The 14,752-nt window shown below is 38.7% G+C and overlaps 1 protein-coding gene across 1 annotated transcript; it reads right to left on the reverse strand.

Moving 5' to 3' along the window:
- Window positions 1–1,157: 1,157 nt before the first annotated feature.
- On the reverse strand, window positions 1,158–14,536 carry LYVE1 (lymphatic vessel endothelial hyaluronan receptor 1). The gene is made up of 6 exons (XM_008683766.2): window positions 14,272–14,536; window positions 10,486–10,657; window positions 10,237–10,376; window positions 3,810–4,127; window positions 3,092–3,170; window positions 1,158–2,547 (listed from the first exon to the last, which is right to left on the reverse strand). Exons 1-6 carry the CDS (start codon window positions 14,351–14,353, stop codon window positions 2,361–2,363), a joined length of 978 nt encoding a protein of 325 aa, XP_008681988.1. The 5' UTR covers window positions 14,354–14,536; the 3' UTR covers window positions 1,158–2,360.
- Window positions 14,537–14,752: the final 216 nt, after the last annotated feature.

Here is a 14,752-nt window from a genome sequence, read left to right on the forward strand (position 1 = left end):
TATATGTGGATGGGTGAGGTTTTTCTCCTTCCCTCTTCCTCCTCCTGAGTAGGGCATATATCTGTCTAAATTAATAGTAGATGATAGAACCCTAGCACATAGTAGATGCCCACAGATGGGAGATCTAGTGTGGAAGATCTGATTATTTTTCAGCTAACATACATAGAGGGAAGGCCATTACACAGGCTCTTTCTGCTTTTTCTTCTTCGCTCCCTAAGAACTAGATGAGGCTGATAAAACTTAAGGACTGACAAACCAGCATTTCAAACTCACAGACCTCACTGCCAGGAAGATTGTAAAGAGTGAAATGGGCTGGGTGTGAAGGAAAAGAAAGGCAATAGTGTTATGGAGATCCGTAGGACATGGCACCTTTATTTTGGCATGAAGATGTAATAGAGCGCGAAGACTGTGGTAAAGTGAAGCAAGTGAGGCCCTTTTAAAGGGGGCAGCCACTACTTAGTCTGAGATAATTATTGCTGTGGGGGAATATGGGCTCTCAATCTCCAGATCTTCCCATTTTTTCAAGGGAATCCAGGAATATAAATATGTGAAAACTCTTGATTTTTTAAAAAAAGATTTTAAGTAGTCTCTACACTCAACATGGGGCTTGAACTTACAACCCCGTGATCAAGAGTCGCATTCTCTACTGATTGAGCCAGGCAGGCACCCCTTGATTTTTCATTCTTGGCAATTAAACCAAAATTTAAGATAATACTCTGTGGGCCAACTGCATAAGAATGTGCCAGCAGTTTATGGTCTGTGAGCTGAAAGGATCATAGATCTAGCTGTGGGGTCACTGGTGAGGGGAAGAAGATATTAGCAGTCCAAAAGGGAAGACCCGAGAGAGGGACAGAGAAAGCTAGAGAAACAGCACAAATGAACAATCCCGAATCCTCAGCTCCCTGTGAGCTCTGACATGGATTATAATGTAGAACCCAAATCCTAAGTAAAGGACTGTTTTGTGTGTGCATACTTGACCGACTTAAAATAAGATCACCTGAAGCAAGAATAGCCCCTTATGGTGGGATGTGTACTACCTGGTTTACAGATATTTGCTTTTCAACAACCAAAATTGTCCTTCTTATTTTGGCAAAAAAACAGATTACTTCAATTTTGCATGGAAGGTATAATGCATCTATGTAAATAAGAGAGCAAAGAAATTTTCTAAATACTTTTATTTTTTTGACACAAATATCTCTGCACCTTTTGGGCTCTTCTTGCTGAAAAAAGGAGAACTGGTGATACATTTGTTAATGACATTTTAAAAATGTGCTTCAGTGTATAGAGGTAATAACGTACTTTTTAAGTATGTTAATAATAAATTAAGGTTATAATGGCTGCCATGTTAGAGAAAATAATGAATAGATTAGTCTTAGTAAAAAATTAGTTTTGCAAGTAGATAAGCTAGGAATATCAAAACTGAAAAAATTAGCTTCATACATTTTACTGTATACAAGTTTTTGATAAATAACATTCAATTATAGAATGTAATACCCAGCACCTGATATAGTCAATAAATGTTAAATTTTACTGCTTTTTAACACAGTAATTTTCCTCAGTAATAGTTTCTCAGATAAAACTCAAATAAAAATTTGTAAGAAATTTGGTTCCTTGTAAAAGTGTATACTTCTAGAGAAAATAGCAGCAAGAGAAAGAAAAGAGAGAGTGTGTGTATTCTAAAAAGTGATTCCAACTCAGATTATTCAGAGATGACTACTTTGACCCTATCTGTATTTATAGTCCCTGCTGACAATATGCTGGCAACATCCTTGGCCTCATTCTTTTTCTTTACTTATTTTGGCTTTATAGAGATCAGGTCTCAAGTCATGGGAATCTTCATGGCCTTCAGCTGCTGAACTTTTCTTTCCTCCTTTTGTTCTTGCCTGGCTCAGAAGGGCATGCCAGATGATGTGTGTTACCTTTTCAGAGTGGAGAAAGGATCTGGCTTGTGGAATCAATAGAGAAAGCCTTGGTCTCAGTGGTTTCTTGGTTCTCAACTCACCTATTCTCAGCCAACCAAAAGCCTCTTTATAAATGTGTTCTGATTAGCTGTTTTAGGTCCCTGTGCTTTGCAAAGCTCCTTTCTCCCACAGAGATATTATTAGGACATAGCCAGGCTAGACAGTCTGTGGGAAGCTCTGGAGGTAGGAGGATAGGATCCAGAACTGATTGCAGCAAGAAGAGGGGAATTCCGTTTGGTGAACTCCATAGTCCAAAGGTAGCCCTGAGTTGATTCCATTTAGGAACCAAGGGTGGACTTTCTTGTTTGGTTCTTTGGCCCTTTAAGTTTCCCCATCTGGGGCCAGGATATGTATCAGGAAAGAAATCAGCCTTGGTGTGTCCTCTCATTTTTTTCTCTTCTAAACTTCAGCTTCCAGGCATCGCACTGTAGTTTTGGGTGGACTCTTGGGCTCTTCTGGCTTTTTATCAGTTTTCTTTGATTCCTCATTAGGGTTGCTATCATCGGCCTTCTCCTCCTTTACTACTTTGGTTTCAATCATTTCCTTCTGCTGATTCTTGTTCATAAAAGGAAAGGTCTTCACATACCTATAGGCATAATTATAAAATTAAAGTGAGAGATTTATATGTAACACATACGCCAATAGATAACGCTTTGTCTGTAAAGGCCCGTATTAGCACAGTATACTGGATACCTTTATTTCAGAAAGATGCTAACATATGCACACTCAAGTACATTAATGCATCCCCACCTTAGTGGATTCATTTAGATGAGACAGTAAGTTTGCGGGCCAGACTTGAGGCTGACCTCATAACCCTCCCACCAACAACAAAGAATTGAGAATCAAAATAAAACATGTATTTTCTCCCTAGATGTCAGTCTGTTCTTTTTATCTCTTGATTTTCAAAGGGGCAGCATTGACCTGTTGCTAAAGGCTGAATGACAGGCATGTGCTGAAACAGTAGGAAAGATCAGGTGGTGGGAGGAAAGGTGAGATGAAGGAGAAAATTTACAATATAAGAAGACCATCGTTTCTGTTTTGACCAAGAAAATGCTAACAACAACCCTGGAAAAACACAAGATAGGAATATGACATAGATTATAAGACCAACAATGTGCCAACAAACCCACCTTTTGATGTAGCAAACTGCCAGACCAGCTGCAGCAGCAAAGAAGAGGAGTGCAAGCACTAGCAGAGCCGTGGGGACACCTGGAGGAAACAGACATGGCCTGTTGGTCCTTTGCTTAGGCATTGTTGTGTCTGACTCTTCAAATGATTCTACCGATCCAGACAACAGATAATGCAGGAGAAAAGCCTTCTCTGTGATCACGAAGGGGCTACTTAGAATGTTGGGCCCACATCTGCTTCTTTGCTTCTTGCCTATAGAAATCCTTGGCCTTGCCTCGCATGCTCTCTCTGTTCTATAAATTGCAATATGAGAGAGTCCATTTCCTCTCTGTGGCCTTGAGATGATAAGTTTGGAGCTAATTAAGTGCAAACTCTTCCTTTTAAATAGGAAGACAAACTTTTTAATCATAGGCATTTAAGGTAATATTTTAAAAAGAACTTTGATGTATTAATAGATAGTGATTTATTTTTAAAAGGCTTTGAGTTTTAAAAGTGAAGCTATTTTATACTTATGATTTTTAGTTTAATCATTAAGGTTCTTTAGAGTCCTCAAGTTCTATGACTTTTTGAAAATTGAGTTTGCATTAAGGTTTTACTTGTGTTTGGCAGGTCCTAAATACCTAATCTGGAGACAACATGGTTTTTATGTATTGTCTGTTATATATACACATAAACACACAACACACACACACATACAATGCAAACATAGAAAGCTTTTACCTCCAAACCCGACGGCTTCATTCTTGAATGCTGCTTTATTTTCAGTGTATGACTTGGTTTCTGTTTTTGTAGATATGGTGCTAGTTTCCACAAAACCTTCTGTTATGCAAATCAATTTTCTTTTCCTTCGAGTAGAAGTGGAAACCAGAGCAGAAGTAGGAGCAAGAGTAGGTGTAGCAGAGTAGGGTGCATCAGTAGGTGAAGCTGGGTATGCACTGTCACTGACAATCATTTCTGTTGTGTATGTTGCCTCTTCAGTGTTGAATATGGGATCGTTGGTGGTGATAATTTCTGGAAGGCATGAGTTAATCCAAGTATCTGTTGGGGGAGGGAAAAATAAAGTAACAAGTAAGTATCAAAACAGCCTCCTAATTGTTCTTCCTGCCTCTAGTCTTACTCCTCTCCAGTCCCCTTATAGTGCAGCCAGAATGATCTTACAAAAATACAAATCTAATCATATCACTTCCTTCCTTAGAATCCTTCAGTGACTGCCTCTACTGCATGGCGTATAAGGCCCCCAGTGATCTGTCCCCTGCTGACCTGGCTAGCCTTCTCTGATCAGTGTGTCTCTCATTCCTCCTGCCTTCCCAGATTTCTTCTGTTCTTTGATATGCTTTCTGTCATATCCAAGCCTTTGGCCATGATGCTTTCTTTACCTGTAAGACTCTTTGCCCTTCTTTACTTACCGCTTATTTATCCCTCAAGTCTCAGATTGAATATCTCTTTATTAGGCAGACTTGATGACTAGATTGGGTCCCTAGGCATATGTTTTTGTACCTCCTTATACTTCCCTTGTCAAGGTTCTCATTGCACCACTCTACACTGGACTGAGCTCCCTGGAAGCAGGAACCCTGTCTGTCTTGGTCATCGTGGTATGTTCTCTGTGCTTAACACATAGTTCATGCTCGATAAATATTTAATGAATAAAGAAAGGATGGAGAAGTGACAGGATGGAAGGAGTAGATGGGGAAACAATATACACACATGACAATATAGACTTCAGGACAAAGATCAAAAACCAGATTTCTCTGTGCTCTTCAAAATAAAATTTTTTTAGGGGAGCAGAGGAGGGATATAGATTTGCTTTCTAATCTGTTGAATGTGATAGAGAGGACACAACATTTTTTGAGCATCTTATCTGAGTCAGTTGTGACACTTCATTTAACAATTTTATTAAAGTCTCATTTTATAGGAGGAAACTGAAGTTTAGTGAAATTGAATAACTTGCCCAAATTCATATTAGTTGGTAAATGACAGATCCATGTAATATATTATAATACAAATTTCTATCTATTTTAAATTCCTACTTATTTCTGGCAATGGGTAGCATCAGCTGGAATGTCAGTTAAGAAGAAAAAGTTATTCCATTCATTTTTGAAAAATACAATAAATTATCAATTAAGGTCATAGATACTACTGATAAAACATTTTGACTATACACACATTAAGTCAGAATTTTATAATATTTATTTTACTTTTTAAACTTCTCTATTCAAACACACATCATCCTTGACTTTTGCCTTGAACTTTTAGTTACATTTCTTATTTTTGAGCACATGCTAAGTTTTTCCTTCAAAAAATGAAAATTTTTTAATATCAGGGGAAAGAAATACTGAGTACAACATACTATGTTGGGAACTGAAAATACAGAGACATACAGCATAGTTTCAGTTTCCATCAGACAGATGTATTTTGTTAAAGGTAGGAGGAGGTCACTGGGGATTCACAGAGGAGATGGTATAGGGGATTAACATATTTGTTCAACAAATATTTATTGAGCACCAACTCTGTGCCAAATACTCATGGTACAAAGAAGACAGAGTCCTTACTTTTTAAGGGGCCTATATGCTAATGGAAGGATAGATTAAGAAAAAAAAAAAAAAAAAAAGGCCAGGGGCGCCTGGGTGGCTCAGTTGGTTAAGCATCTAACTCTTGATTTCAGCTCAGGTCGTGATCTCAGAATTGTGAGATTGAGCCCAGTGTAGGACTCTGTGCCAGGCATGGAGCCTGCTTGGAATTCTCTTTCTCCCTCTCTCTCTGCACCACCCCTGGCCCTCTCCATCTCTCTTAAAAAAAAAGAAAAGCCAGAAACTTTAGAGGATGATAAATGTTAAGAAGAAAATTAAACAGGATAAAGATTAAACTGGTAGGGGTAGGGAATGGGAGATGGATACCCTGAATAGGATGATAAGAGAAAGTGGGGAAGTGATACTTAGGCTGAGACCTAAATGATAAATAGTAGCCAGTCATTGAAGATCTAGGGCAAAAGTATTCCAAGTAAAGAGAACAGGCAAGAGCCCAAAGTTGAATGAACTCAGTGTGTTTGATGAATAAAAGACCAGTATGGCTGGAACACAGCAGTAGATCATCTAGTATGGAAGACGTAATAGAATATTCCAGTCATTAGGAATAGCATGACCCAAGAATCCAGAAGTTTGAAAATGTAGTTATATTGAAAAATGACAAGGAGTATAGTGTGGCTGGAGAGTAGGGTGTGTATATGATTGGGAGCGTGAAAGACTGCAAGCAGGAGATGACTGGGAAGATAGGCTGGAGCCAGAGTATTGACATTCATAATTGCCATGTTAAAGCATTTGGAATTTATTTTGTAGGAGATGGAATTTTCAACTGGGTCCACAAACCTCCCAACTGATATATAGGAGTTCTCATACATGCTCACTTTTATGTGTAAAAGGCTTCATAGTTTACATCATAGTCTCAAATAGGAAGTCACACAAGGGCTGTAGAGCAGAGGAGTAATGCAATTATCAGTGGAGTCATGTGGAGGATGAAATGCAATGGGGAGAGAGTACAATCCAGGAACAAGGAAGGTTATTGCACTTGCAAAGAAATAGGGGAATCTAGAAGTACCTGGAATCCTAAAACTTAGATCTTAGAGATCTCCTAGGAAAGAGTGATTTTGAACCCTGGCTATACATTGGAATCATCTGGGGAGCTTTTAAAAAACATGATGCCCAGAACCCAACCCAGGCCTGGTGTGTTATTGATGTGTAGTAATCACCATGGAAAGTGCTACATGGAAGTAGTATGGCTCAATATTTAAATCCTGGCTCTTTCGCTTATTGACTATGACCATAGCAAAATACGTGCTAAGCATCAGTTATTTCTCCTGGAAAATAGAAAGGATACATTTGTGTCATTTTACTGAGAATTAATGAGATAATAAATGTGTAGGGCCTAGCATAATATATGCGCATGATAGATAGGATCTATCTAAGAATTAGTTTCCTTTGCTTCTCTGTTCATTATATGTAGCCAAGAGGGCCACAGTGTGAGGGAGCAACAGCAGTCTGATCCTGTGATCCTACTGGGTTGAGGGCACACCTAGGAGTGTTAGGACCTAGCTCTTCCTTCCCCTCCAAACTATGAATAGAATTTCTTTAGAATGTGCCAAGTACTCTGATATTAAACACAGAGTGTGTTGGACTCTCAAGAGGAAGGATAGGAGTAAGGGGTATGGCAAGGCTTCTTGAAGAGGCTGGCACTTGAGAATTGAATAAGGAGTAGCAGTTAGCTAAGTGGGGAGGAAGATGGGCATTGCGGCAGAGTTGGAACAGCATGAAACAGATGCCGCATGCAGAGCATTCAGAGCACTTTGGTCTAGTCTCCCAAAGCCCACAAAAGATAGCAATAAAAAAAAAACAATTAGGATAAGGTGTAGGGTCAGGTTTAGGGTTATTCTAATCCTCAGACCTCACAAGTTAGCCATAAAAAAGAAAGTTACAAAAACAAAGAAACATAGGATAAGTTTAGGAGTAGTGTTAGGATAAGGGTTAGGTTAACTCTGATCCTCACAAAGATGGCAAACAGAAGCAGGTGAGCCTAATTTATTTCAGAACGATAATATATCCACACAGAGTTGTGAATTTTTCAAGTCACTTTTGCACGTAGTTTTTTGACAGTACACCCTTATAGGGCTATATTCTGGGGACTGAAACAAATGCAAAGAAATCTCAAATTTCACTCAATAGATTCATTATTCCTAATAGTGTTTGTTTTATAATTTTGAAACTCTTATAGGATAAGGAAGTATATTACTATTATTTATTGGGAACTAAGATCTTCTGTGTAAGAGAAAAAAGATGCAGGTATAAAACAAACTAAGAAAAAATTTGAATTGTTAAATTTGAGTTGGAAATATCAATACAAATTCATAATTTTTAGATATATGTATATATGTGTAAACATACACATAGCTATCCACTAAAAATACTGAGAAGCAATGAAAATTCCAGTGGTAATGAGAATTATTTGAATCCAGATCTTGGTTTCTAATTAACATTTTCCATTACAAAGAACCTGGGCTTCTCAGAGCAATAAATAGCTGATTCCACACCAGGGACAGAGAAGTACAAAGTAAGTCTGGGACATGCTGTTATTATGTTAGAAAGAAAGGAATTGCTCTAATACTAATGGAATAAAGGACACAGAAGTCAACTAGAGGGGGCTCCTACTCACCAAATTTGGGACAATTTGAGCATCAAAAAGAATAAAAGAATGATAATTGTAAAATTGATTATAACATGTTGAATACACAGAATAAGTAAAATGTCATGTGTCCATAGTAGTATAAGGAGGAGGGAAGAGGTGTGTGTGTGTGTGTGTGTGTGTGTGAGAGAGAGAGAGAGAGAGAGAGAGAGAGAGAAAGAGAGAGAAATTCTTTTTTATCAAAGAATAATAAATGTAGAAGGAAGGTTTAGAAAGTCACCATCTTGTAACCCTACATATAATAACTGATTCCAGCAAGAATTACCAATGGCTGCTTAAACTACTAGGTACAAGATGGTTGGGGTCAGAATATTTGCATGGTGCCAAAATATCACAGTGTAGATTACCTACTCATTGCAAGGGGAAAAACATATCTTTCTGAGTTCATTTAGAGAGGTCTGGCATCTTATTCAAATGATCAAAATTAGCATATTAATAATGGGACATACTGACATTAAGTGTGTTTTGTTGAGAAGTGATCTAAAGTACACGGTATCATCTATGAAATTTTTTTTTATTATTATCTGTTAGCCACTGTATAGTACCTTATTAGTTTTTGATGTAGTCTTTTTACCAAAAATATTGAACAAGAGTCGAATCAAGCCTCTGGATCTAACTTTAATTATACAGGAAATATAGGGGATGGAAGTACAAGTTAAATGAAACCACGAGGAAACACACAAATCCCAGTCCTCTTCCTCTGACCCCATTTTGTGAGGTCCAGAGGGCTGGGTATCATATCATCACACTGACAGCTGGGAGGAAAGCCAGAAAGTTAAAATACCAGGTCATTTGACAGGCATGAGCTGGCTATGAGATATACAGGCTTGTGAACCACCAGTTCCCTAGCCAAAAGTGGTGGGCAGAAGAGGCAGAGGATAGGAGGATGATGGTGAAACAAATGTTGAAAGAAGCTTTATGTTCCAGTCTTGACTCTGCCACCAACTGAGCAAGCCAAACCTCCAATCTGAGCTATCATTTCATCCATGAAATGAGGAAAGAAGACAAAGTGTCTTTCAGGTCTCTTTCTAGGTCAAAGCCTCCTGATTCGGAGAACTGCTTGGACCCTGTGTTGCCTTTGGGCAACATAATGTTGCTAGTGCATATTTATCTCTTGGATCTTAGAGTATGACTTTGGAATCTATCCTTGTGTGTGACCATTTAGCTGTCTGACCTTCAGAATGTCAGATTTATGAGTATGTATGAAGAATAATAAATCAGCAGAGGTTCTTATGATAAACTGAGAGCAAGTATTTTAGTGAAAGAAAAACTTTTGAGATGTTCCTTAGGTAAAGCACTTGGGATAAAATGGTTGTGGTCTCCAAGCAAGGTTAAGAGAACAACTGTGTGACTATGAGCAAACCAATTCTATTTTCTAGCTTTAACTCCTTCCTTCATAAAATGGTCTTATCCTTGAAGAGGTTAAGTGTAGCATCTGAATTTCTTCTCCTCTAAAAAAAATGAAGGTTAGGGGAAAGGGCATGGTTTGAGAGTTAGACCTCTGTTAAAATCTTTGTAGTAGTGAGAATGTAGACAAATGTACTTATGTCCTCTGAGCTAAATTTCCCCCTCTACAAAATGGGGGTGACAAAGTGTACCTCAGAGAAAGATTATCAAGGTTCACTGTGATAACTCCGTACATTGCTTTGTCTATAGTGGATATTTCCTTACCTTCTAAGATGGGGGGCATGGGTAATGGAGCCTCCTGGGATGCTCTCTCCCTATATTGCCATTTAGTCATAATTTCCCTAACTTTTTCCTCTAAGGGCCACATGGCCCCTCTAGCCAGGTCGCAGAGGCATTCTTGGGAGTATTAAATGATCATCACCATGATTTCTTCTACTGCTGCTCACGGTTACTCTTCTTAGATGCATCATAGAGCTAGAGAAAACGTTGAGAGGATATAGATCTGACTTACCAGATGAGTTGTAACAGTAGGCCAAGAACTTTTTGCTGACTGAATTTCTCCAAACCAGGACACCTGTCCCATTCTTCCCACACTTGGGGTTCGGGAGAATCCGAGGGATGACCAAGAACTTATCTGCAACCCAACCATAGCTACAACAGAATACACATTATTTGAATGGATACATTTATTTCTATTGCTGAACAAGAACACAGCGCTGAAAGAGCTCCATCAGTGTTTATGAATCTAGTTGTTTCTCACCTGCAAGTCTCAAAGCCAAACCTCCATGCTGCTTCAACCTGGTTTTTGCTGGCCAAAGTTAGTCCCATCAACCTACAGGCCTCCTGGGCTTCTGCAAAATTCAGCTGCAGGGCTGTCTTTTTGTTCACAAGGTTGACCCCCACAATTCTGCATGGCCCTGAGGTGGAAAGTTCTGCAAAGGAATCACAGAAGTCCTCAATTTGCTGCTGTCCTTGTTCCCAGCCTGTAGGCTGTTCTTCTTTGTAAAACATTATTGTCTTGATATAGCAGTGAGGTCCTCATGGCTGGGATTAAAGTTTAGAAATAACAGAACACAGGCCAGGCATTTCCCACAAGGACATCCTGCTGGGTTAGCGGGGTCCTTGCTCTTGTCCAAGTTGTACCTCTCATCAGATCTGAGTCTATCATGCCCCACTGCATTAAGGTGCCTTCTTCCTTATGTGGAGGCTTTGGCTACCAGTTCCTGGGGTTGGGTCTAGGTGATGCAGTTGCTGCAAACCTTTTTGGAGTCTATAAAATGAAAGGTCTGAGACTTTGAGAAAGATAGAATTCAGGGCTCTGGTTAATAGACTAATTAACAATACTCCAAACCAATGTGGCTTGGGAATACCGCTATTTCTGAGATGAGCTGAAAAATGTTGCTCTTGGTATAACAGAATGTGAGCATTCTCAGTCCCAGGTCTTCTCTGACCATTGGGGGGCAGGCTTACTCAGAAGTTCCTGGAGGAACTGGGCAGTAAAACTTGCATGGCAAAGAAACCAAATAAAGTAGGTTGAGTTTTAGAGTCAGAGCTGTTTAAATCTGGCCTATGTCACTTGCTAGCTCTGTGATCTTAGGCTAATTACTTCATCTCTTTGAGCCTCAGTTTCCTTATTTATAAAATTGATAAAGTAACTATCTATTTTATAGGGTAGGGAGAGTTGAAAGAGTTAATTTAAATAAAAATGCTTAGCATAGTACCTGCCACATAGTAGATGCTCAATAAATCATAAATAACATCATTATTTTTATCTCCAAAGCTTTTTGGTTTTAGTCAGCTAATGATTGATCTCCCTAGGGAAGCTGAGGCAGTTGAACAGATATGTTGTGAATATATTTTACTCAAAAGTTAATGAATCTAAGAGTTCTTTTGATCTCCTTTCTTGGTTCTGGGATTTATAGACCTGTATGAAATTGCAAAGTTGTATTGCATTCAGGTACATTTTTCCTTTTGGGCTTTACCCACAAAAGTCCATAAGAGGGCATAACAATCTTCCACGAAGTTGCTTGTACACAGATCTGTGCACTGGATGCCCAGTCAAGTGCTTTGACCAGTTTCTAGGTTGGTATTTAAAATTTCTTCTTGCAAACATGAACATTGCTAAGTCTTTCATTAACCTTGCTATGCTCTGGAGCAGGGGGCTGGAGGAGGGGATGTGCATATGATGTACAATTACTGTAGACGGCCTTACTTGCTTCCAGAACTTGCTCTCACCAAAAGAGAAACTAGAGAGCCAACACCCTAATAGGAGTGTTTGTGACGAAACAGCCTCTTATGACTATATGCACTAATACTAATACCTATACCAATACTGATATTAATACTAATGCTAGTATTAATTCTAGCATCTATCATCTGTTTATGCTACTCTGTGTCAAACCCTGTCTCCTTTAAAAAAAAGTGGAGGCTCAGGAAGATTAAGTAACTTTCCCAAGCCCAAGGATATAGAGCAAGGCAGATTGGGGGCACAAACCCAGTTATGACTGACTCTAAAATCCCAGTTCTTAACTAGGGCACTATCCTGCTTCCCACTATATTATGGGGGAGATGAACACACCCACTTGTGCGCATGCATGCACACACACACACACGATACAACTAGAACTGGACTCTCCAAACACACATTTTTCCTGGAATTTGGCTTATTTAGTCCATGAGCTTGCTATTGCTCGAATCTCATGGCTGCTGCTTTGGGAATACCTGCAAAGAAGGTTTATTAATTACACTATAAGTGGTCTTGCTACTTTTTCATCACAACGCATTTTTACCTTAAACGTTATTATTTAGAGTAATGATAGACCTATTCTGGGCAATAGACCTAGCCTTGGTTATTTCGTCTGTTATTAATTGGCTCTGGGACCTTGGACAAGTTAGTGTTCTCATCTATAAAATGGAGATGGTTATATCTTCTTCACAGAAGTTTTGTCAGAATAGATAACTTGTACCTAGCAGGGGCTGGGTCCATCATAGGTAGTCAACAAATAGTAGTCATTTTTATGCTTTTCTACTTCATTTAAAGACAAAAAGAGGGAGCTGGAATCCAAGAGCTACTCCACTAATCTCTTCCTTAAGATTTTTTTAGGAAACAGCTGGCATAGTAGAAATATCGTATGCTTAGGATCAGACAGAGCGGAATTCAAACCCAAGCTTTATTATTTACCATCTATATCACATTAGGCAAGTCACTTGGCCTTACTTCAGCCTGTTTCTTCATCTATAAAATGTCTTCTTGAGAAGATTAAATGAAATTTTGTATATTACATATATAAAAATTATATATAACATATGTAATATATAATAGTTTAATTTCCTTAGGAAATTTTTGCCATCATCAAAGATGGTCTAAAGATTGTGATGGAATCATTGTCATAGAACAATTTTCAGAAGTTTGAGTAATGGCATCATTGTGGGGAAAAATAAATAGTATCCCCAGGGGAATTTAAAAGAGGACAAAACTTATTTGAGAGGAACAGTTCTGGTATTTGAAAAAAATCAATTACATAACTATAGCCTCTCATAAAATTAAATACAACAATAAATGAATCAACTCAGGATGTCTGATTCCAGGATATTTTATATCATAGAGCATCTTCCAGCATAGGAACACACAATTTTCCTTTTAAAGTGCTCAAATTTTCATTTGCCTGTAGCTGTAATTGAGTGATTTGTGGTTACAATATTTTTGCCTACATTGCGGAATGAGGTTACTGCTTAGACATCTCAAAAGCCCAGAAATCACTTAAAGTCATTTCTTTTGTAGGGAGCTAATGACTAATTTTCAAACTTTTCACATTTTTTTCAGTTAATTGGCTGTTTACTTCATATTAAAAACATATATGGTAGTATAGTAAAATTGAAATTAAAATAATTATGCTGACACTTCCAAAAATATAAAACAGGTCAATATTTAGTGAAAGTTGGCCATTTTCCCCAAACTTTAAATTCATTACAATCATGGTTTATTTCTGCAATGAAACACTTTAAAAAACAAATTATCTCTCCTCAATGTTTTTGATTCAAGATATTCCCATTTAAAAAAAAAAAACGATCCTTGGGGCGCCTGGGTGGCTCAGTCGTTAAGCGTCTGCCTTCGGCTCAGGGTGTGATCCTGGCGTTCTGGGATCAAGCCCCACATCAGGCTCCTCTGCTGAGAGCCTGCTTCTCCCTCTCCCACTCCCCCTGCTTGTGTTCCCTCTCTCTCTGGCTGTCTCTCTCTCTGTCAAATAAATAAATAAATAAAAATCTTTAAAAAAAAATAAAAAAAACAAAACAAAACAAAACAAAAAAAACGATCCCATAACCAAAAATGAAAGTCAAGATAACATAAAGATAAATGTGAATCATTTTGGTGAAGTCAACAATATGATGAAAACATTTCTGGCAGAGCAATCCTACCAACTAGATCTTCTGTTGACATTGAGGGTAACCCCTACTCCCAGCAATCCACAGTTAATCATTTGGTAGGCTTAGGACAGTTTGCAAGATCTTGCCTTGCCTTAGGTTGAAAATCTGGTAAGAAACCTACCTTCTACACGGAGAGATGTGACCAGGAGCCTTGTGGTCCAGATGGAGGCAAAAAGCAACACCAGGCCGAAGCATTTGGCCATTATGCCAACCCCTTCTGAGCCAGAGAAACACCCTGGATGGTCACTGGCAGTAACGGAGGCAGATAATCACCAGTCTGGATGGAGACTTCTGGAAATATATTAGAGCCCCACTGCTCTACTTCATAACTGAGACATCCGGATTTCCCTGCTTTCAAGCTTCTGACTTGTCAAGGTCACTGGGGGAAATGAGTGACGTCCCTTAAATGCCCAGGCTGTACTTTGTGGATTGCTTTCTGGAAAATTTAACTAATGCTGACTCAGAAAACACACGAATGAGGAAGGCAGATAGCACAGCATGAACTGCTGGAGGTTTCCCCAGTTCCCATATTCCCTGCCACCTCCCACTTCCCTCACCAGCTCATTCTCACACAGTTCATCGTTATTACCTGTGGAGCCTAT

This window comes from Ursus maritimus, unplaced genomic scaffold (genome assembly GCF_017311325.1).
Source record: "Ursus maritimus isolate PB19 unplaced genomic scaffold, ASM1731132v1 scaffold_16, whole genome shotgun sequence".
NCBI classification, from domain to species: domain Eukaryota; kingdom Metazoa; phylum Chordata; class Mammalia; order Carnivora; family Ursidae; genus Ursus; species Ursus maritimus.